Genomic DNA, 22,392 nt, shown 5'->3' on the forward strand with positions numbered 1-22,392 from the left:
CGAATGGAAAACAAATCGCGCGAGCAATAAATGATTAAGCAATTTGACGACAAACCGGGCCATGTTTATCCAGGAAGCCGAGATTTACGGCCAACTTAATCCTCCCGGGCCGACAAACTCGTAAATTTCACCAAAAGCAAACGTTCCTTTCAATTCGAATCCAATAAAGAGATCCGAACGACTAGAAAACAGCGACGTTCAGAAGAAAAAAGAAAACACCGCAACATTATTACCATTACGACTGCGAAACATACAAATCTTCCAACGACAGATGTCGCACAAACATACATTAATTTAATTGTCAATCAATGACCAGAGTAACGTTTATAGATGACATCTGTCATTAATTTATCAACTTAAGCAATTTTCTATTCTTAATTTCTCATTGTAATTAATCTTAATTTTAAATTATTAAACCGAATAATAATGATAAAATTATCAACATTACAAATTATATTCAAGATTCCATTATATCAATTTATATAAAATTATGCAACCCAATGAACGACAACTGACGTCTACAAATTTAATTTGCTCATTTAATTTTAAAGTGTTTGGGACAGTTGAAAATGTGTCAGAAAGCACTCTGCATTATTTATCTGCGTTGCTCGGAGGACCGAAAAGAAATTATCTGAAATTTACAAAAGGCCCTTATCGTGAGCCCACTAAACTACACCGCTTCTTCTCCTCTACCGCAACCAGTCATCTCACCCCTCGTCCCATTTCCATTTCGCACCCTCGTCGACCGCATTAATAAATTATCAAGAGATATAAAAGTTTTATCAGGAAAACCGGAAAGCTATCTGCTTAAGCCACTTTCCGTATCCAACACTCTACTATCTTCAAACCCTTTATACCCTTAACTTTCTCTCTCTTCTACATTAAATCATATAGCTATTAAACATTTTAGCATAATGGATACACTTATGTTTTTAACGAATGCCAACCAAAATTGTAAAATAACTAGATTGTCAATGTCAATTGGTAATATTGGTTTTGATTTGAATGAAGTTGTCTCAATACGAAGTAAAATCAATGAACGATGTTTTTGGATGCAGAATACGGCGCATTTCTATACACACAAACACAGACAAATATATATTTTTTTAATTAGAATGTCGTAAAGCGAATCCCGATCAAAGGGAGGAACGGTGGAAGCCCTTTGTGCGATTTTCAGTCTGTGCGTTCGTAATATATACTCTTTTTCCTTGTTCGAGCTGATCCAATCTTAGATTGTAATCAACGCTCAGTGTGTGTGTTCTTTCCCTTATGAAACTTCACACGAGAAGAGGGTACACCGACACCGACACACACACACCCCCCCACCGAAAAAAAAAACAAGAGAAGAAAGGGAGGCTTTGTGCGGAGGCGGCGGTGCATCCGCCAGAATACGGGGAGACTCATTACCCTCATCCTCCACCATCGCCCCCCATCCCCCCTCGCGTATTGATGAATCGCGATGCTGGGGCACGCGCTAATTATAGAACCAGACGTGCTCTCACCATTCGCCGCCTCCGCAGATCCTCCTTGCACTTATCGTGTAGCTTTCTTTTTTTTTTCTTTCAATTTTTTTCATATTTGCTTTTTCATATGTTTCGGTTGGTATTCGCCGGTATCGAATGGAGGAGGATAGAGAGAGAGAGAAAATGTGAAAAGCAGAGAGCGGGAGATGGAATTGGGATCGAAATGTCTAAAAAGAGAGGAAGAGGAGGAAAATATAACCGGAGGCCATCGGATCGGAATTTTCCCGATATTAAAATTCCTCGAACGCGAAAAGTTTATTAAAAAAAAAAAGAAGAAAATAGAAAGAAATGCGCGATCGAAGTCCGCGATCGCATCATCCTTTTATATAGAAATAAATTGCACTCAACCAGCGACACACGTCAGCACGAATTGAAGCCTCAACATACAATTTCTTCTACATTTTTATTGCAATTTTTATTTTCAAATTTATATGAAATAATCATAGACAGAAATTTAAATAATTTAGCTGTAAAAATTCTTGTAAGAAACCTCATAATTTGTGAATAATATATATATTATATGTAATTTGTAAATTGGGTTGCCTTCTTAAATCCAATTTGTATTCAATTAATTGTCAACATTATATCGCCAACATGAAAATACTGAAAGCAAAAAAACACGTGTTTATGTAAAATGGGTTGCATGACCTGCGATGATGACGTGCACATATAATAGTAATCAATTTCCGATGAGGGGGAGTTCTCTCCTCCTCGACGTTGGCGGCAGTTGCAATTTGATCCATTTTAATTAATTAATTAATTAAATACGTATACGTGTGCGCGCCGCGACGGCAATGAAATTTTAATAATATTCGCGATATCCCAAAGGGCCGCAACGTCCCCGAACGCGAACTAATTACGAACGACAATTTTGCACGTATTAATTAATATTGTAGATGCGTGCACACGCGATCGACGCTTCAACTCCCTCAAGGAGTGAAAAGAGGTCGATGCACATCAAACACATTTATGCATCCAATCTCACCTTAGAGCACAAATTAAAGTATCTGATGTCTTGTAACGATGTATTGGAAATTGAATTAAATCTTAAGCTTAATGTAGATTAAATTATAATTTATTTTAATTCCTGTCTATTAAAATGCATAAAATAACAAATTAATAATTCAAATTAACTCATAAATTAAATATTCGGATGACAGGTTTATTAATGACATAAAAATATCAATAATAATTATAAGAAAGTGCACTTCCCACAATGTAAGTAATTGTCAATTATGTTGCCTAATTATAAAGAAAGCATTTTTTTTTGGGTTGGTACTGAATACGCCCCTACGACGACGACGTCGACTCATCGGTATTCATTATCGAAATGTTGGTTGGGGGCGGCGGCAAATTTCGGTTTCGTTATAAATTTCGCCGAGCCCTCTCGATTCTGCTGTATTCATTACAAAAAAAAAGAGACATAAACAACAGAAACACGACAAACAACAACAACAACAAAACAGAGGGGGTAAAAAAAAGCAGCACGTAAACAAGGCCCACGGGACGCGAAATAAATAAATTCCTCCGCAGCCACCGCCGCCCCCCGAGAGCACGCACAAGCCGCGCGTGGGTGTATAATGGTTAATCAATGGGCCTCGGAAACTAATCCCAGATGTATTATGTACAGGGTTGGAATAGGGGAGAAAGAGATCGAGGGTTTTGTGTATAAGTGAAAGAGAGTTGGCTGGAATGGGTGTAAAGAGGGTAGTATAAATATTGGAACAAATTGGCCGTCGAGAGAGCGATCAAACGAATATCGATGGTGCGGACAATATAATCGAATTGATTACTTTTAACGCCCGGTAAATAAAAAATAAAATAGGAAACGCTTTTGATGGGTTTTCAACAAAAAAAAAACAGGACTTAACAGGTTTTCCTATAAACTTGGTGCTCTGTCGTAAATGCCCGCAAATGTGCTAACGTCATCTGTCTTTGATAGTAAATGATAGTTTGCAACCAAATTTACATTAAATCAACAATTTTATATGGCGACAAATTTAAATTATTCAATATTTTTTCAGTTAAAATGACTAATAAATAGTTCTTAAAACGTATTATAAGAAAATATCGAGTTTCGACGGTGTCGCCATCTATAAATAGTTTTGCGAAAGTCTGTTGTTTCCTTGTAGAGTTAATGCAATTTCCGGTCTATAAATTCTGTTCGGTGTCCGTCGACGTTGGCGGAGTGGAGTGGAGAGGAGAAGAGGGTTGGAAGCGCGTTAATTTGTAATTGAATTAGCTCGAGTCGATTCGATTTCTGTTTGCTTCTCGCATTGTAGCGACTTCCTTCCTTCCGACCTTCCGGCGTGATTCCCTTTTCTACCTGTGTACTACATACAGTAACTAGAATGGAAAAGCAGGCGTGTCGACGTCTTATGCCCTACCTACTAGTTATGTGTCTGGAATTCCCTTTGATGGCAAAGTGCACGAGACAGAGCAAGAAAGAGAAGATGATGAAGAAGAAGAAGAAGAAGCGAGGTGCACGTAATTGCGAAAAACGAAACGTTTCCACTTTCCTCCTCCTCCTTCTTCTTTATTTGATGCGTCGTTACGTCCGTCCTCCGAAATTACGTTCAACTCGAATCAACGTCCCTTTCAGCGCGCGAAAACCTTCAGGTGCCCCTGTAATAAATGAAATACCTCGTTAATCCGGACCTGCCTTTCCTGTCAAAAGAATCGAAATAAACTCACCTCAATTCCTTATCGAATTGACACTTTTCTTTCCAATTTTCCCTTACAACATATTGTTAACTTAATTTACACAAATTCTTTAAAAAAAAAACAACACAATTAAATAAAAATATTCACATGCAACAAAAGTTGCATATTAATTTAACAGTAAAAAATAAATATTTTTGATGTGACTCAAGTTGCATAAGTAGCAAAATATAATTGGTTCGTTTTAACGAGGCTTCAACTTTCAATTCTTGTATTATATTTTATTTTCGAAATAAAATAAGAATTAATCACAATTCACGTCAGATTGCATGAGCACATAAAACGGGGCTTTCGCCGTTAAGTTGGCGACCCGGTTTTTACGACGCCAATACCGAAACGCTTCCATTCCGGTTTCATTTGAATGCCTCTGCTTCTTCTTCTTTTCTTTTTCCTTATTTTTTTTTTGCTCCTTTCCTTCCGCAACTTCTCGGTCACATTTCGATGCAATTTATAAACACAGTTTAATGCGAATGGAAGAAATACGGTTTCGATGCACTCTCTTCCTCTTCCCAATGTGCGCAACGTTTCGACTCCTTATTTTTCCCCACTGCATTTCCTCTTCCATCTCTCACTCACTCACTCACTCTCACATACACACTCACGGAATATTCGAGTTTTCCTCCATTTCCCGTCTGCCATGAATATAAAGCGGCTCCCTCGCTTTTCCTCTCTCCATAGTTTTTTTTTCTTTTCGCAGTTGGCAGGAATAGTTTTTCGCAAACGTCTTACATATTCAACCAGCTCCATATCATATTTTATCGGCGCCGCAGCGTTCCGCTGATAAATAAACGCAACAATTGCGGACGATAAAGATGTCAGGTACAGTCCGTGAGAGAAGTTTATGGTTTCCCAGGTCCGCCGTATTCAAAGTATAATCTTCAAATTTTAACGAGATTCAGGCAACCAGACGAGCCCCGAAGCAGAGCTGGATGATTTACGACCCCCAGGCGATACTCTTTTCCTTTTCCTTCTCCTTCAACTTTTTTTTTTTTTCATTATTATTATTATCATCATTATTATCTCTCTCCGACTTTCTTAATTTCGCCGTCGCGTCGAGATTCTCTCTTAATTGAAAAATTCACTCTCCGTCTCTCCCAAATTATTACTTTAATTTCCATTGCGAAAGATTATACGTACAAACCGTACGGTTTTTTTTTATTATTTTTTGTTTTCAAAAACTGGATAAGCTGAAAATATGAAAATTGCCCTTTTCATACACACACACACGCAGGCAACCATTTCTATCGGGATGTGTGTATGCTTGCGCATATTTCAAAATAATTTGTCCCATTTGTTATACTTTCCCATTCGCGTTTCCCATTTACGTATTTTCATATTCCGTCCCCACATTTCACAAACTTTTCTGTATTTTATTTTATTGTACCGTTTCCACTCTCTCGTTGAAAAAAAAAAGCAACGAGAGAATAGATGTATTCCAACCATCGAAAACGTATTCAAATATCCTCTTGCTTTGTTTGTGCTCCAAATCTCTTAGCAACGCACGTAAATATGTTGATTTAATTTCATTTATCTTATACGAAAAATATTCCTTAGCAACGAACTTAATTTTGAAAATTTTATTTTTTATAATAAGCAAAAAATAATAATATTCAATATAGAAATTAAATATTTATGATGGATGCGCCGGATTCGAATGGAAACATTATTCTTGGTTTCCATGGAAATATATATGTAAATTTAAATTTTGACAGAGTTTTCGAAATAAATGTTATTACTGATCTAATATTTACTTATTTTTAACAAAACGGAAATTCACTAATCGAATTGCCAACATTGGAAAAAAATAAATATGAAAAATTATTTTATGAAATTTGTGATTTTAACGTCAATGTCAAATTTCATTGATAAAATGGCGGAATTACATGGCTTAATTTACAGTTTCCATAGAAACATAGAATGATGTTACTTTTGAATTGTAGAGGAGAAGCCCGATTTAATTATTTCCTTCTCTGCCTCAGTGTGTGTGTGTGTGTGTTAATGATCACCGGAGTTATGTGTAAAAGCCGCTGCTACAAAACTTCCGGAAAGTTTAAACGTCAACTGCATTAGTCTTACGGGCGGAGCAGCGTTTAATCCCGAGACCCAATTAAGAAACGAAATGCAACTTGTAACCGAAATCCGAAACTCTTCTTCGTGTGCGTTTATAATTTATTTACGTTTGCCCGAGGATCTGCGACCGCGTGTTTGCGAACCCCGAAGTTCTCTATGGACTTTGCAAGATGAAATTAAACTAAATATAAAAAAAAAATAGATGAACTGATGTTTTTGTTTTCGATATTTTTTTTGTTGTTGTTGTTGTTGTTGATAGATGGCGTGTCGTGATGGCGAAGCGAAATCGGTTTTAGGGGTATGCAATGCATCACGATTAAATGCACTTCGGGTAATCTACGCTGCTCTAAACCATGATCTATATACACGTGCAAATTAACGCTCTGTAATGGGGGCGGCGCCGTCACCGCCGCCTCCTTCGTGGTCTCTGCTTTCTACGTGTATGTGCTTTACATTATACATTTCTATCTTATTATACCTGTGTTTGTGTGTCTGTGTGTGTGTTAGTCTTGGCATCAATAATTCATGATCCGCCGCTCATCCGGGTTGGCTGCCTTCAGACACACCATATCTTTATGACGTCCTTCCACCCGGACCACCACCACCACCATCTCACCCCCAACCATTTTAATTATTCACAATCCATTTAAACTTAACGGCCGATTTAAATTCCCGTCGTGTCCTCTCATCCCATCCGTGAAATAACGAAATTGAAACTTGAAATCTTCTTTCATCATCATCATCAAACATTAACTTTAATCTGTCAATTTATTTGCGTCAACCTTTTGACAGTTTTGGAACTAAATATCACTAACCTAATATTGCTTATTAATAAACGAAATGTCATTGACTGACAGTTTACCAACTAAATGTTGTTACCAACTCTTAAAGAAAACGTCAAAAAATCAGTTTTGTAGTTTGTATCGCCAGATGGCGTCTTATTGAATTATTTGTTTTACTCATTTTATATGGATCAGAATCGCGGCAATGTTTGTTTCGGGTTGAAATTTATGTCCGCTGATTTAAAATTAATGCCTAGTTTGTGTGTAAATAGGGAGATTTACGACCGCGATGCCTTATTTATAATGCGCTTAGCGCGCCGTCAAATTAATACGAAAATGTAAAACGGTGGAGGCGTAATTACTGCATTACTTTCTGTAAAAGCATGATGGGTGGGCGGAGGTTGAAGAATGTTTTAACGCAACCTCCTAACATCTTCCCATCCCACTCTTGCGCATTTCTACTCAGCCAAGAAAGAAACGGAAGCGAGCGGCAAATGGACGGCGCCGATAATGTGGGGCAATTTAAGTTCTGAACCGCCCCCGCGCTAAAGCAGACAATTATCCATTGTTGCCCGCACAAACGAAACGTTAATTGAACCTTATCATTATTAATGTTGGCAACGGCGTCTTGCAGACACTATTTATAATGGCAACACTACATACACCAATGACGGTCATCTAGCCTAACCTGTGGCATCTGTTTAACGAATTTATACAATCAGCTGATTCAATTCCCCCCGTAGTTTCAGCTTGCATATTCATATTTTAATTTGCGACGCACGCTTCGTTTGATATTCATAAATCAACCCTTTCACAAATTTATTACAATCTTAACCCAAACTTATTCATGATTCATATATTTTTTAACCTCAATTTGACTTACATTTTTTTTTACAACAATTGAGGTTAGTGAAATAATTCAATGTTGACAGGTTTCCTTTTAGTGCACAAAGCTTCTCTTTTGTCCGCAAGATGGGGTAATTTCTGTTATCATTGGAGATACCACTACAGTTTGCACAATGATAGTCGCTGAGAAGAATACAAGAAAAAAGCAAATGCGAGCAAAGAAAACTGGTATTAAGCGGAGGCGGGGGGGTTCTTAATGGTCGAGGCGGGTAGGAAAATCGGCCTTTTGTGCTTGCTAAACGAAGTAAATAAGTAAAGAAACGGACTGAAATAATACGCTCGAATGAAACGTCGAAGAAAAATACAGAATGTGTATTTTCGTTTTTTGTTTCTCTGAGCATCAAGAAAATAACAAAAGAAGGCTTCATTACGTCGTCATTACCGGGCGCAACCACCACCGCAATCCATCAGCAGCGCCACCTAACGAAAGATCAAATATTAAAATACGATTATGTTTAGGAATAAACATCCATTAATCCTGAGCGGGCGCGATAATTTTCCCATCTGGGCGGCTTCAATCAATCAAAAAGAAATTCATCCATCCCTCGAGGGCGGCCGTAAAGCCGCCGGAGAATCGAGCTGGAAGAGATGGAATTAATACGAAAAGAAATCGCGTGAGATTGGGAAATATGAGTGGATGAAAATCTATGATCGGTGGAAAGCATAAAGTTTCGTTAAGGTGCGACCTCTAGGGGGATTTCACGAAGGACTACAAATAAATAAAACGACTAATCAAGAATAACTTGCGATTCGCATCTCCATTGTTCCCATATCCATGGAGACGACTACATTATTTTTTTCGTGTTCGCTTGTTATTTACGTAATTAACTTTCGAAGCATGGAATCCGAGCATTGTTCCCAACTAATGATAATTAAATTCCCTGTATTTGAAGCGCAACGCTCGCATATGCTTGGGGCAAAGCAAGAGAGAGGATGATCATAATAGAAAATAACGTATAGGTAGATGGCGTTGTTGTTGTTGTTGTAGTTCTTGTTTGAGCTCGAACAATAATGATCCCGAATGCTTTTTACTCGGAATGCTTTAATAATTAGAACGAGAGAGCCGTTTTCTATATATATATATGATTTTCTCTTGTTTTTTTTTTCAAATTTATTTTTGTTTTTCCTCTTCCATCTCGAGTCCTCGCTCGTATACGTACACACACACACACAGAGATTAATTAAATTTCATTTGTTTTACGGTAATGTAAGCACACTAATTGGCTGGAGCCGAGCAAATCTTTTGTTTTTCCTGTTTCGTCTTTTTTCTCTTTCTCTTTTCTTTTTTTTTTGACCACCCGAGAGAAAAGAGCTTTTCCGTTTTCGCGTGCATTTTAATACGCACAGTTTTATTTTTGCTTTCACGTTTCTCCGTTTCTTCTTTCTGCATACGAAAAGTAATTAAAACATGCCTCACTAATTGTAGAACCTCGTGCATCCATCTACTCTTACTGTCTCAAAACATTTTGTTTTTCTCGTGATGCTCGTTTGTCTTTTAATTTCTTGATGAAATATATGGGACATATGACAGCTGTCAAAAATGTATTTTGTTAATCGTAAATTCACTTGCTCTGATCACGTGAAAGTTAGGTTATGTTGATATTAAATATTGATACTTAATAATTGTTAGATTTTGTCCTGATAGAAAGTGCAACATTGTTTCATTTATTTTTTCATACAAAATCTGTCATTTAGCTAAATCTCTCGGTATATAGACTAAACAAATGATGGGGGAAACAAATTACGTAGTTTGCCATTTCAGACGTCTACTAGATTTATGCATTGCTTTCCTTTCTTGAAAGAAAAAAAAGAAGAAGAAAGAAACAAAAACACACAATAAACGTAAATAATAAACTTGGGGCTCAGTTTGGGTGAGTGAGTGATGCATCGGAGATGATACTCGGAAAAAGTACGCATTCCTCTTTGTCGCTTGCGAAAGAATCAAGAAAGCTTCGTTTTCAGCTGCCGCTGACATCGCATCGCTTTTCAGTCGATATCATTCGGAGGCGACGTTTGTCACTTTATCACAGCACACTTTATTTACTCTATGTGTGTGTGGATATAGATGGTGGTGGTGTTTGGGGGTTGAGAGGGTTTGAGAGGGGTGTAGGAGGCGGCGGCAGCAACAGACGACCCCCCGGGGATTCCCTATCATACACACCTGATTGTATCTGAGCGCAGTCCGGGGAGGCGGCGGCCGATGTCCAACTTAATTTTCCGGAACCCTCGTTCTCCGCAACCCGCCCAACGTTAAAGCAATTTATGGTCTATAATAAATTGAAAATTAAACTTCTTCCATCTCAATACACTCGCAGCCAATTTACTATTATTTTTATTTTGATATACTTGTCAACCATCTTGAAGTAACAGCGATGATTTATGTACATGTGGTTGCTTATTCAATAGCTTTGACGGTTGCTAATCTGCAACTTTGTTAACGAAATCCAAGGTTGCCGGAACTGTGTCTCTCGTTCGAAGTTCCGGATTTCTCTCCTCTTATCCGGGGGACGTGAGGTGGAACGTTCTGCCCGGATTAAAGGTAATGCAAAAGTTTAAAACGTTGTTTGCCCAGCCTCCTCTCTCTCTTCTCTCATTCCCTCATCCATTATATCTATTCTTTTTTTTTGTATTACGTCTTCCTTCGTTTAAGCGCGGATAATCTCAACTGCAGCATCCGCGAAATTATAGATGGCGCGATCATTAAAACCTGGCGAACGGAGTCAGCGAAAGGAAAATGCTTGTATCATACGAGAATAGCTGATGCGGAAACCACACTGATAACAAAAAAAATAAATACAGGATTCGTCTGTTCTATTATTTTTTTCGATATTCTTTCATCGTGTCGCAGATTTTCACGCCATTCGGAAGCGATGATGCGTGACAATTGAACTCGCTGTCACGTTTTCCCTCTGGCGGGTCGATTTCGAACTGAAATTCTAGTCAAGATTCAAAATCGCTTAATTAATAATGAAGCCATTAACCCGATCAGCTTTCGTTAATTATCGACGTGACCAAACAAACTTATACCGATTTGAATCTGCATAATCGGATAACATTAATATTTGATCCGCACGCTGCAACCCAATAAGCAAGCTTTGAAAGTTGCCTCAACTTTAGACATTTATATACCAACTGATTTTATTTTGTTTTTTTCTTTCTTTCTTTTACAAACAAATATTGAATACGCAATAATCGAGCAGGGATTTTCCATTGTTTTCTTTGTTTTATTTTTGTCTCCGCTGTATTGTCTGCTCCTTTTCTACATGTTTATCCGGCACACCAGTGTGACATAATTGAAGCGGAAATTTGCATGTCGAGTGTGCCCTGGAGCCGCCAGCTTCGCTCATTGTTTTCCTCCTTATACACAGCACAATCGACCCCCACCGCTGCTACCCAAACCTCGTCCTCATCCTCTTCCTCCTTCGACCTTTTTCATCTGCCGTTTAATTAAAACTAATGATTAATTTATTCCATCGCAAAATCCAAAATGGAAATCCGCATCTCCACTTCGCAGTTTCACGATGTAGCCTTGTTTTTCAGCAGCCCACTTGTGTTCTTGGCATCATTGAAAACACAATGGAACATTGTGCCAATGCAGCATATTTTCACCATAGCACTCTATAAATCTTTAAACTACTATAAAAAAATTACTGACAGTTCACTGCTCAAGTCATTTGCGCATTTGCTTTCGATGTATTTAGTGTTGCATACTGAAACAATCATGTTATGTGTAGGTACAGTTGCATATTTATAAATTTAATTTTGCGCATGATTCTCACAACATTAAAGCAAACATTAAACGGTACTAATTCCGACGTGCCGAGTAGAAAAACTTTGGTAATTAAATTCGCCGAGTTGTTTTTTCGCGCGCGCGCGCCAATTGAAATTGGAAACTAAAAGCGTTTGTCTCCGAAACTTTTTACAAATTTAATTATAAAACTCCCGCGCGGTCCCTAATTAAGTTCGCAGCGGCTTAAATGAATTCATCGAAGAAGAAAAAATATAATGTTTTCTAATAGTCATATTTTTTGTTTACCGAAATCGACGTTCAATTATACAATCGAGTATAATAATAAATAAATTGCACACAACTAAACTAACTTTTCGCAAAGATTTTTTCTGCGAAATTGAATGCGGAGTCGGGCGCGGTAATTAGAGCACTCTCCGGCAGTCGGAGAAAAAAAATATATATATATATGAGAGAAAACGAGAGAGATGGATCAGAACGTGCAGTATTATTATTTTTTCGACCACGGCCACTTCAGCCATGAATTTTATATAAAGCAATTAAAGTTTGCTGAAAGTTATTGCACTGCGTCTGAGAGAGCGAGAAAAAATGAAGTTTTAAATATAGTATTGTACTTTGCGCATGTCGTTTGCGCATTGACGTTTTCGTGTGAGTTGTATTGCATACATGTTTGATGTTACTAAGATTGCATAGTTATTGGTTTATAACGTAAGTGTGTAACTGGTTGTGTGATGTTTACAAGTTAATCTCCTAATTTCGTGCGTTCTTTCGATTCAATTTGAATACGATTGTAGGGAATGTCTACATTTTATTATTGTTGTGAGACGGAAAGTTTAGCATCGGATTCAAATCCGATTCAGTTCGGCTTTACTTATAATGGAATTCCTCTCATCCCCTAAATATATATATATATATTTTTCCGCGAAACAAGGCTTCCCGCAAACAATTGGACACGTCTGCCTTTTTCATCGTGTGTTTCCTCCACCGCCGTTTCCATTTTCCTGTATCGTTTTCGCTCTTGGAACGTTTCGAGATTGGAAAATCGATGGATTCGCATTTGCATGACTCCGCGCGATGGAAGCGTTTCCGTTTTCGGGATAGCGCTTTTTGAAATGTGTCCGAACTTCAATCAATCGTTCAATAACATATCCCAATACGCGATGGTACGTCTGTCTGTCCGTCTGTCTGTTTGTTCACGTCTACATCTCCCTTTTTCGCATTTCCACCTCACACAACAACAACACCAACAACGATATAAAACACAACAATATTTCGCTATTCCCGTCCTTCGGACGTAATCTTTGCGCTTCCACACAATTAGTTTTAGTGTTCGAGGTTCAAAACAGTCATCTTATTACGAAGCGACATCTGTTTATTAACTATGGTGGAACTGTACACGCAATTAAGGCAACAGCGGAACAAATAAAATTGCCTAAACTAAAATAGATGACACATATCACTTAATTAAGGAAATAAACGACATTTACTTTTATAATAATAAAGGTTAATGTTTTTCTACAAATCGATCCAAATCCGCCTTCTCTGTGTTTCATAATATTGGAAATGTCTTGCGATTCAGATTCATCCCCTCATTCCACCCCCCACCCACACTCTAAACTGTGGCAATGCGGATTGTTTTGAATTGCAAAACGCGGAAGACAGTTGCGAAACGTAACTGGATGGCATGTGTTTCGTGGGGTTTTCCCGAAGAGAAAAGTTGCGGCCATTTATTATATTAAAAAAAACCCAGAGGGGCAAAAAGGTTTTCCCCGAAAACGTATATATTTGTTTATGTAATATAGCTTCTTCGTTTTTCTTTTTCATTTCGCTTATGCATTTTCATATACACAGCTGCGCGGGAATTTATCGGTACGCGATTTCTCCTGTTTAAATTTTTTGAGAGCGCGCCGCAAAAGTGACGCGGGAAATTTGATTTAATGCGCCGCTTCGCATGCCCACTCGTTCGTAATTGGAATGTATATGTATGTATGTATGAATGCGAGAAAAACCTCTTATGCTTTCTTGATTAATCGCACCCAAACACGAGATATTTATTTCCGAAGTTGCAAACGAATATAATAAATGTTTATGTGTCAGGCAACTGCTCGTACTTTCACGTAAGCGATGGATCGCGGCATTTTGTATGTTTATTAGGATTTATTGCAACCCCTCGTACACGCTTTACCAATGAAATTATTTGGTACCAACCTTTTTTTATAATTAAAATTACATTACGTAATCATTGTAACATTATATAATTACTGTATTATATGCAACTGTATTAACATAAATGTGTATACATCTTATGTAACCATTAAATACAATGAATGAACTTGATACAATGTTATATTTATTTAGTTGGAAAATAAAAGGACCGTCTGGCGGTTTAATGGGACGTAAGACGTTGTCCGCCCTTCGTGTTTCCATTTTTTTTTGTTCTTTTTTTCTCAACGTATGTGTGTGTGTTGTGTTGTATAAGAAGGGGTTGTTCCATCTATTCAGCAAACGTAGGGATAATGAAAAATAATAAGGGGAGTCCAGAAGGGCCGCCAGCTGAGGCCGTGTCTCCGCCGGTCGCAGTTTATTACTCTTCGCTGCACACTAAAGCCGAAGAAGCCCCGACACTCCAAAACGGACGGCTCCGAGGGGTTTACGGGGTTGCCTGCCACCCTTTCCACGAGAGAAAAAAGGGGGATCTTCTCTCAACCCGTCTCCGTCCATCTGTATGAGTGGGCTAGAGAAAGAGAATATTCAAGTCCCTCGGAGCTTTGCTCTCACAATAATCATTTCATCTTCGCAGAAATAAGTATACACCTTACCTTGTTCCCTTGGCAACAAGAAATATATAAATGCAGGTGTAAAATTTTCTTGCAAAGTTTTAATATTCAGTTTGCAAACTTCACTACAATAACATTATTTAATTGGAAATAGATATAAGAAGAAAAAACAGTTTTGGCATTAGATTTAGTAGATGTTTTTGAGTGAGTTGTATTGCATACATGTTTGATGTTTCTAAGATTGCATAGTTATTTGTTTTTAACGCAAATAATAAATATGTAACTGGTTGTGGTTTTGACATTAGATTTAGTGGACATTTTATTTCTCTAAATGTCAAATGGACAGTAGTACTTCGAACTTGTGATACAGATGTCGCCACTAAATTTTTAGATTTCTCTATTATTATTTTTTATGTATTTCTTCTTTTTTTCATCTCTCCAATAGCTGTTGGAACGCAAAATTGGAATTTGGAAAGGTGGATTTAGTGTGAGGGATAGGTGTGCGTTGGGTGGAATATGTTTCATTTCGAAAATTAAAATTTTATGAGCTGTAGGGCAGGCGGCGCCGCTGCTCCGGTAATACATAACTCTCTCGCCCCCGGGATTCCAATAACGGATGGTGAGGTGTCGCTGGGGGGCTGAGATGGATCCACCACCCCTCGCACAGCAAAAAAAAAATGAAGATCATACATACCATTTCCACTTGCATTTATTACAATCCACTCCACTATTTACTCACTCTGCTGTTTCTCTCTTCTTCTTCTTCTTCTTCTTCTCCATGTTCTAGTTCTACTCTCGATCCCTCTCTTGCAATTTCCCGTAATTAGATTTTGTCGAGAGAATACATAAAAAGTGTGTATATATATATTTCTCGGAGCGAAAGGAATTAGTAATAAGCGCGCGCGATTCTTTTATTTGCAATGAAGGACAACGGAGCGCTGGAGAAAAAAGTGCGGGGGACGGCAAATTAAAACGAGCTTAATTAATTAGGGATGAGGGTGGAAGACTATAGTGGAATAAAAAAGAATAAAAGAAGAAGTAGAGATGAAGTGGAACGGGTAAACAGTGCGCCATGGATAGAAAAAAAAAGAGGAGAAATAGCAAAGTTCTGAATTCCAATTGAATTTAGTGAGCTTTTTAAAAGCTCCGCAGTGTGTGAGGGAATTTGCGAAAAAAATCCGCACTGCAAGCAATCCCATTGTTCCTTTTTATATTCTTAATTTATTAATTGCTTTAGGTCTATGAGTCTTTTTACCATCAATTCAGAACTATGACAAAGCATGATTAGGTAACCTTTGCTACAGCCATGTCATCAATGTTGCTCATATATATTTTTTTAAATGTTGGTTCTTTTGATGAAATCGGCAACCAAATTATCTTTTTTTGGGAAGTTATGTAAATAATATATGAATGAAGCCGAGTTATTTTTGAGCGAAACCATGGATTCGGCCGTTGTTTTAATTGTCAATTTTGAGCGAGCGGCGGCGGTGGAGAAATTAAATTCTGTTCTTTTAATTCGAGAATGGTGGGTATGCATGCATACGAGCACGAAGGTATATGATGTTGCGAGGGTATGCATGCATGCGATGATGAGCGTTGAGCAGAAAGAGAGAGATGAAAACGCAACCAGTTTGCAGAAGAGTGAGAGAGCGAGAGAGAGGGTACGACATTACGTGCAATTATTGCCGCCGACGGAGATTTAATTACTATTTCATTACCGGGCGTAAAATAAAACGGAGAGCCGGCTGCGGAATTTCATCTGAAATTTCCTGTGCTTCACCAAATGAAAGAGACAGAGATAGATAGTTATATATATATAGAGACAAAAAGAGATGAGATGAGAATGATAAAAAAAAAATCGAAACACGATTCTGAAACGCGGACAGAATTTATATATATAGGGGTAGAAGAAGGACGAGCTCAAACGAGAGAAAATATTGATATACACATTACACTGGAATTTCATATTGAAGACAAACAAAAATGATGGAATAATATTTTTGCTAAAATAACAAAAAAGAAACAAGCATATACACAAAGCGCTTTCCCATAAACAAAACAAAACAAACTCGTTGTGGTAATAACGGAAATCGAGTACCCTTGAAAACTGAAATGTAACAACACAATGCAAAACAAATATCGCGTCGCGTTTCGTTCGTTTTCAATTTGGTGAATTTGGAATGAGCGCATCCATCGCAGGAAGTGATACATTTCGCAAAATACAAAACGCATTTATGACGTCCGTAAAGGTGTTTCATTTGCTTTTACGCTTCTTTGGTTGCGTGCGTTTGCAAATCACTGCAACACACATTACTTACGTATGGCAATGTCATTATTTCGCGTATAAACTTTTCAATTTTCGTTCATTTACTAATTAATATTATTTTCATTATAGTATAGAGCTTATTTTATAAAAAAAAAAGTATAGAATAAAGAAAGATTTTTTTTTTCTTCCGCCTACTACCTCCCTCTAGGAAATTCTCTAACTAATATTTTTGCTGAATATCAGAAGTTGGTAACAATGCTTTTGTAGTTGTTGAAACGGTAATCCGACTTTAATGTATTATTCGTTGGCGAAAGGTTCTCTAAAAGCAAATATAGCTCGAAGTGGAGTGGACACAATATTTTCGTTGGAATTTAATATGTTTGCGGACTCAGGTATATACAGACGAATACGAATAATTTAATATCCAATTTTGTGTTTCAGAAAAAGAGAAAAAACATGTTGATTTATCAATTTTCTTCTATGTTATAGAAACATTGATGTTTACGGATTTGTCTAATAAAACAACAAGACAAAAATCCATGATCGGAAGTGTTGTGTTAAAACTATTATTTAATATTGGCTGAGCTGTGAAATTCTTTGTAATTTGTATCAAACTTCAGCAATTTTCCTTTAGTAATGACCACCTCCTTCCCCAATTAGCTGGGATAAATGGTTTTCGAATGAAATCGTTTGTATTTCCGATCGAACTGCTGTCGTCGCCGTCTCCTGTTATTGTTGGCCTTCCATTGTATCCGATTATTGCTTTGCAAGAGATTCGGAGACCATTCTTCATCGTCCGTTTGGATTTTTTTATTTTTGGGACGTTATTGTGCTGCGTTTGCCTCTAGGGGTGTATGTGTGTTAGAGAGAGAGAGAGAGAGATCACAAAGCGCACGTTCACTGTATGTATTATGGAAGATAAATGAGGGCGGTTCGGGACTGTCGGTCCCAAGATTAATGTCCGAGCAACTAGCATCAAGTAGTGGCTAAAACTTGGTAACAGGTCCAATGCCGCCCATCAAAGATACAACCAATAATTAGATACAACCACTTATATTTATCAATTAACCATGTCAATACTCTGAATGTTAGGACAAAAGTTAATATAAAAAGGGAGGTGTTGTGTCAAGACTATCTTATAGGCAACATTAATTGCAATTATCCAGAACATATACCCTGTTTTTTTTACGTTAATATAGTTGTATACTTTCTGTAAACAATAAAAGATTGATGGATTCTTTCTAATCAATTTATTAAGAAATATATGCAAATTATTTAACATTAAATTCAATGATAATTAATTGTCAAATGCGTAAGTTGTGTTGATAAAGTTGCATAATTTGATTTAGAATATATCGCAGAAAATGTATTTTAACCTACCAATATAAAAAGGGAGGTGCTGTGTCAAAACTATCTTATAGGCAACATTAATTACAATTATCCAGAACATATACCCTGTTTTTTTTACGTTAATATAGTTGTATACTTTCTGCAAACAATAAAAGATTGATTGATTCTTTCTAATCAATTTATTAAGAAATATATGAAAATAATTTAACATTAAATTCAATGATAATTAATTGTCAAATGCGTAAGTTGTGTTGATAAAGTTGCATAATTTGATTTAGAATATATTGCATTTTAACCTACAAAAAAAAATGAATGGATCATCATTGATATTTGCTAGGCTTCTTGATTCAGTGTTACCAACACTCAATTGTCGCACAAAGCCAACGTAATTACCTCTCCTCCGGCATTTTATGAGACGAATCTCTTCGCTGATAAAACAATGCTTTCTAATGCGAATTAATTGAATCTTCTCTCTCTCTCTCTCTGTTGTTCCTCGCTCAGCGTCTTAATTAAAATATATGTTTGCTTTTCAACGACGCAGAATACTTTAATTAATTCTACCCCTTCGTTCCATCGTCTCGTCGCGCATTTACGTTTATTAATATTTCACTTTACTTCAATAGCAGCTCCAATTTTTATTTGTTTTATAAATAAAAATCAACGGCGAATCTGAAAAACAGAGGAGACAAATGGAAACAAACAAAAAAAAAACAAGTGAAAACTTCGCTCATCTCTGCTAGTCTTTTGTTCTCGTCGGCGTGGCATGCCTTTCTTCTTTTATTCGACGCCGTTTCATATCCTGTCCTAAACCCTCACCCTCTTCTCTTCCTCATCCTCCGCCATTCATTCACGTTTATATGAAGTAAATTAAAAGTCTCGCTGCAGTCACAATGGGAAAACGAAAATTGGAAAAACGCCACGACCGAAACTTTGCCCGGACAACCTACATCTTCTCCAACGTACAAAAGTCTTGAGATAAATAAAAAGAAGTTATATTAATCCATCAACGTTTGATTTGTTGATTAAGTCTTTGCCAAGTTAAATTATTACTGCAAAGTTGGTAATGCAAGTATAGATGTCGTTTATTATTAATTACTAAGCCTTTTTGTAGATGGCGTGTTTTCTGTATTTTGTTTTATAATTACTTCCTTAAATAAAGGTCGTTGGTTCAATTCCGAAAATCAACAAAAATTTGTGGTGGCTGTTAAACCCGAAAGGGGTAGAAATAGGGCCGGAGAGATTTATATCAATAAATAAATTGATATAAATCTCTTAAACTTAAAAAAAAAAAACTTCCTTAAAGTGACATATCGAAATCTGATATTAATGCAAATTGGGTTGCATACATTGTTTATGTTTGTAATGAAAATGGTAAAATCTGTAGCATCTGCGATCCGGTTATATATATATATTCCGGTTATCAATTTCGCTTGTTTTCCGCGAGGCGCGACCGGAATAATCCCGCGCCCCGAACGAGGATTTAATCCAATCCAACTACCGCTACTTAGTAGAACTTATTTAATCCGGCTTTGGAACGTTGGATTTACTGCGACGCCGACGGAAACTTGCGAAACTAAAAAAAACATTGGCTTATTATTTTTTATTTATTTTTTTATTTTATACGTTGGTAATATTTGATGGTGATATTCTATTTGTGTTTTGTTTTGTTTCGTGTGTTTTCGCAGTGTGGAGCGGAGGTCTGGATTTGCAAGGACCGCTCTTCCTGCAGGAACCACCGCACCGGGTCGAATTCAGCAACAGCTCAGGTGGGAGAGTCGACTGCACCGCACACGGAAGTCCGTCACCGGAAGTGGAGTGGATCCAGGCGGACGGATCTCCGGTCCGACAGGTACGTCTACCAACCTAAATCCATTTCGCGCGCACGAACTTAAACTGGCAATCTGGTAATCAATTTACAATGTTGGTATTGGATCATCCAACAATAGTAATTAGAAAATCCGGTTAGCTGCGGGGTTACGTGGAATGCCTATTGTTCCCACAATAATTTTGGTTTAATTAAAAATCGCGCGTACGCCATGAGTTTTAATTTAAAAAAAAAGAGTATATAACACGAAACATGTTTTACGGGTTTAATACCGAGGATTATTGAATATTTCCGGTTTCCTAAATAATCGCGATTCCTGTACCTATACAGCATTTTAATTAAAAACATTATCTGTCAATTAATGTTGATAAAGTTGCATATATATATAATCAAGTATAAATCTGTCAATTAATGATAATATAGTTGCATCAAGTATAAAATTGTTCCAAAAAAAAGTTTTCTGGTGCACAATTAACCTTACTTTACGATAGATATAAATTGTTTGCGATTATCTGGGGGTGGCTTTCAATTAAATGGACTTATAATGATTAAAGTGGAACGAATGGGTGCACGCAAAAAAAATAAAAGGGGGAGTAAAAAGTAGAGTAGAGGACTGACCGAGCACCCAAGGATTGCGTGTAATCAGCTAAATTTGATGGAATTAAATTTGGCGACCCAATTAGTGCCGCCCTCTGTGTGTATAAGTGTGAGTGTGTGTGTGTGTGTGCACCACCCTTTCTCGTCTTTATTTATCTTCGTCTGAACCTTTTTACCGTTTCGCCCTGCGGGCAATTAAACTCGCAATTGTACGTGTTGCGAGTTAATCTTAATCGCGCACTAAATTAAGCAAACGGGATTAATGGGCCGGAAACGAAGCGACGAAAGTACAAACACACACACACACATGCCCCGAAAGATATAGGAAGGAGAGAGAGAGAGCAAGAGAATTGTGTCCTAAATTTATATTCTGCTGCCATTAAGGAAGTTGCAATTTTCTGCACCGTTCACGTCGTTCAATCGATTCCCTTCCTTCACATATATAAAACATTTTCACAGATAATTAATTCCAATATGTAATTTGTAATTTTGCGCTTCTCGCACACTCATATTTCCTTCGCGCGTTAATCCAACCGTTGCGCAATGAAAATACTTCGATAATTTCAACATTACTTATACTTGATTGCCACTGCCACCTATATTTGTTTAGATTAATCAACGTTGTTTTTGTAAAATTTATAAAATTTGTTGCATAAGTTATGCAACTGTCAAAGTAATACAACTCACTGATGACATTTCTTGATAGTTGATAAGGCTTTCGTAGATGGCGTCTTTTCAACCACGTTTAACTATTCCTGATTATACTATTATTTCAGATTGATATTATGGAAATTATCTTTTACAATTTCTAATTATTGGATGAGTTAGATAACGAAGTAATGAGCTGTCATCTTTTTTGAACTATAAAATAACAGTAATTTAAATACGTTCTAAGTATGCCTACAATTGTTTTTTTCTTTTTGCAGATTCCTGATCTGAGGTTGCTCTTTCCAAATGGATCGCTGATCTTCCCGCCGTTCTCCAGCGACCGTTACAGACACGACGTGCACGCCGCCATCTATCGGTGCCGTTTGCGAAGTAGCCTGGGCAGCGTCCTCAGCAAGGATGTCCACGTCAAAGCAAGTACGTGCATTTCATCGCATAAACACACAAACTAAAACTAATACACACACACATACGAAGATATGCGTGTCGCTTCGGATCAAACGGGCGTGTATTTATTTGCGCAACCGTTGCGCAAACAGTGAGCAGTCCAATAATGCAATTTGTTTATTCAGATGGAGCGCACCCCCTACGGCAAGGGGGGATGGGGGAGGGTGGTTTGATGGCAGTGGTGGTGGTGGTTTTGGTCGGTTCTCACGTGATCCTGTTTGCAATGCGACCGCAAAAGCGGGTCCGTCCGTCCGTCCGTCTGTAGTGCGACGTTGTGCAATTTCCCGCAGAAAGCGCCAGCCGTAATTAATTTCGCTGCGTCGAAACCATTTCGGTTACGGTCAAAATCGACATCAGCGGACGGATTGATTAAAAACCCGAAATATTCGCACCGACCGATCACTAATTACATGTTTAGGAAACAGATGGCGTTTCACTGTTTCGATTACTCTATTTATTATATACAGCGCCATCTGCTAAAATCCAATAGTTTTGCAAATGTCATTTTATTTTTATTGTCGTAGTTGTACGAAACTTTAACTTTAATGTTAAAAAGTGTATGCGAAGTGTATGTAGTTAAGAGAATAAAAGTGTTAGGGAAACTAACATTTGGCTGAATGGATAATACCGAGGCGGATGTCGCCCGTGTCAATTGTTTTTAAGTTGGCAACTTTGCCAGCATTAAGTTATCTTTTGTATCCTCCGGAAACGCGC

At 37.5% G+C, this 22,392-nt stretch overlaps 1 protein-coding gene across 1 annotated transcript in view; it reads left to right on the plus strand.

The window, feature by feature from the left end:
• LOC108558988 (Down syndrome cell adhesion molecule-like protein Dscam2) overlaps positions 1-22,392 on the plus strand; it is a 41,480-nt gene that overhangs the window by 7,346 nt on the left and 11,742 nt on the right. Inside the window, exons 2-3 of the mRNA XM_017916098.1 lie at positions 19,829-19,992; positions 21,492-21,648. Of these exons, the coding sequence (XP_017771587.1) occupies positions 19,829-19,992; positions 21,492-21,648 (321 nt within the window). The remainder of the gene's footprint in view (positions 1-19,828; positions 19,993-21,491; positions 21,649-22,392) is intronic.

The sequence above is a fragment of the Nicrophorus vespilloides genome, unplaced genomic scaffold (assembly GCF_001412225.1).
Source record: "Nicrophorus vespilloides isolate i.1.1-1 unplaced genomic scaffold, Nicve_v1.0, whole genome shotgun sequence".
NCBI lineage: Eukaryota > Metazoa > Arthropoda > Insecta > Coleoptera > Silphidae > Nicrophorus > Nicrophorus vespilloides.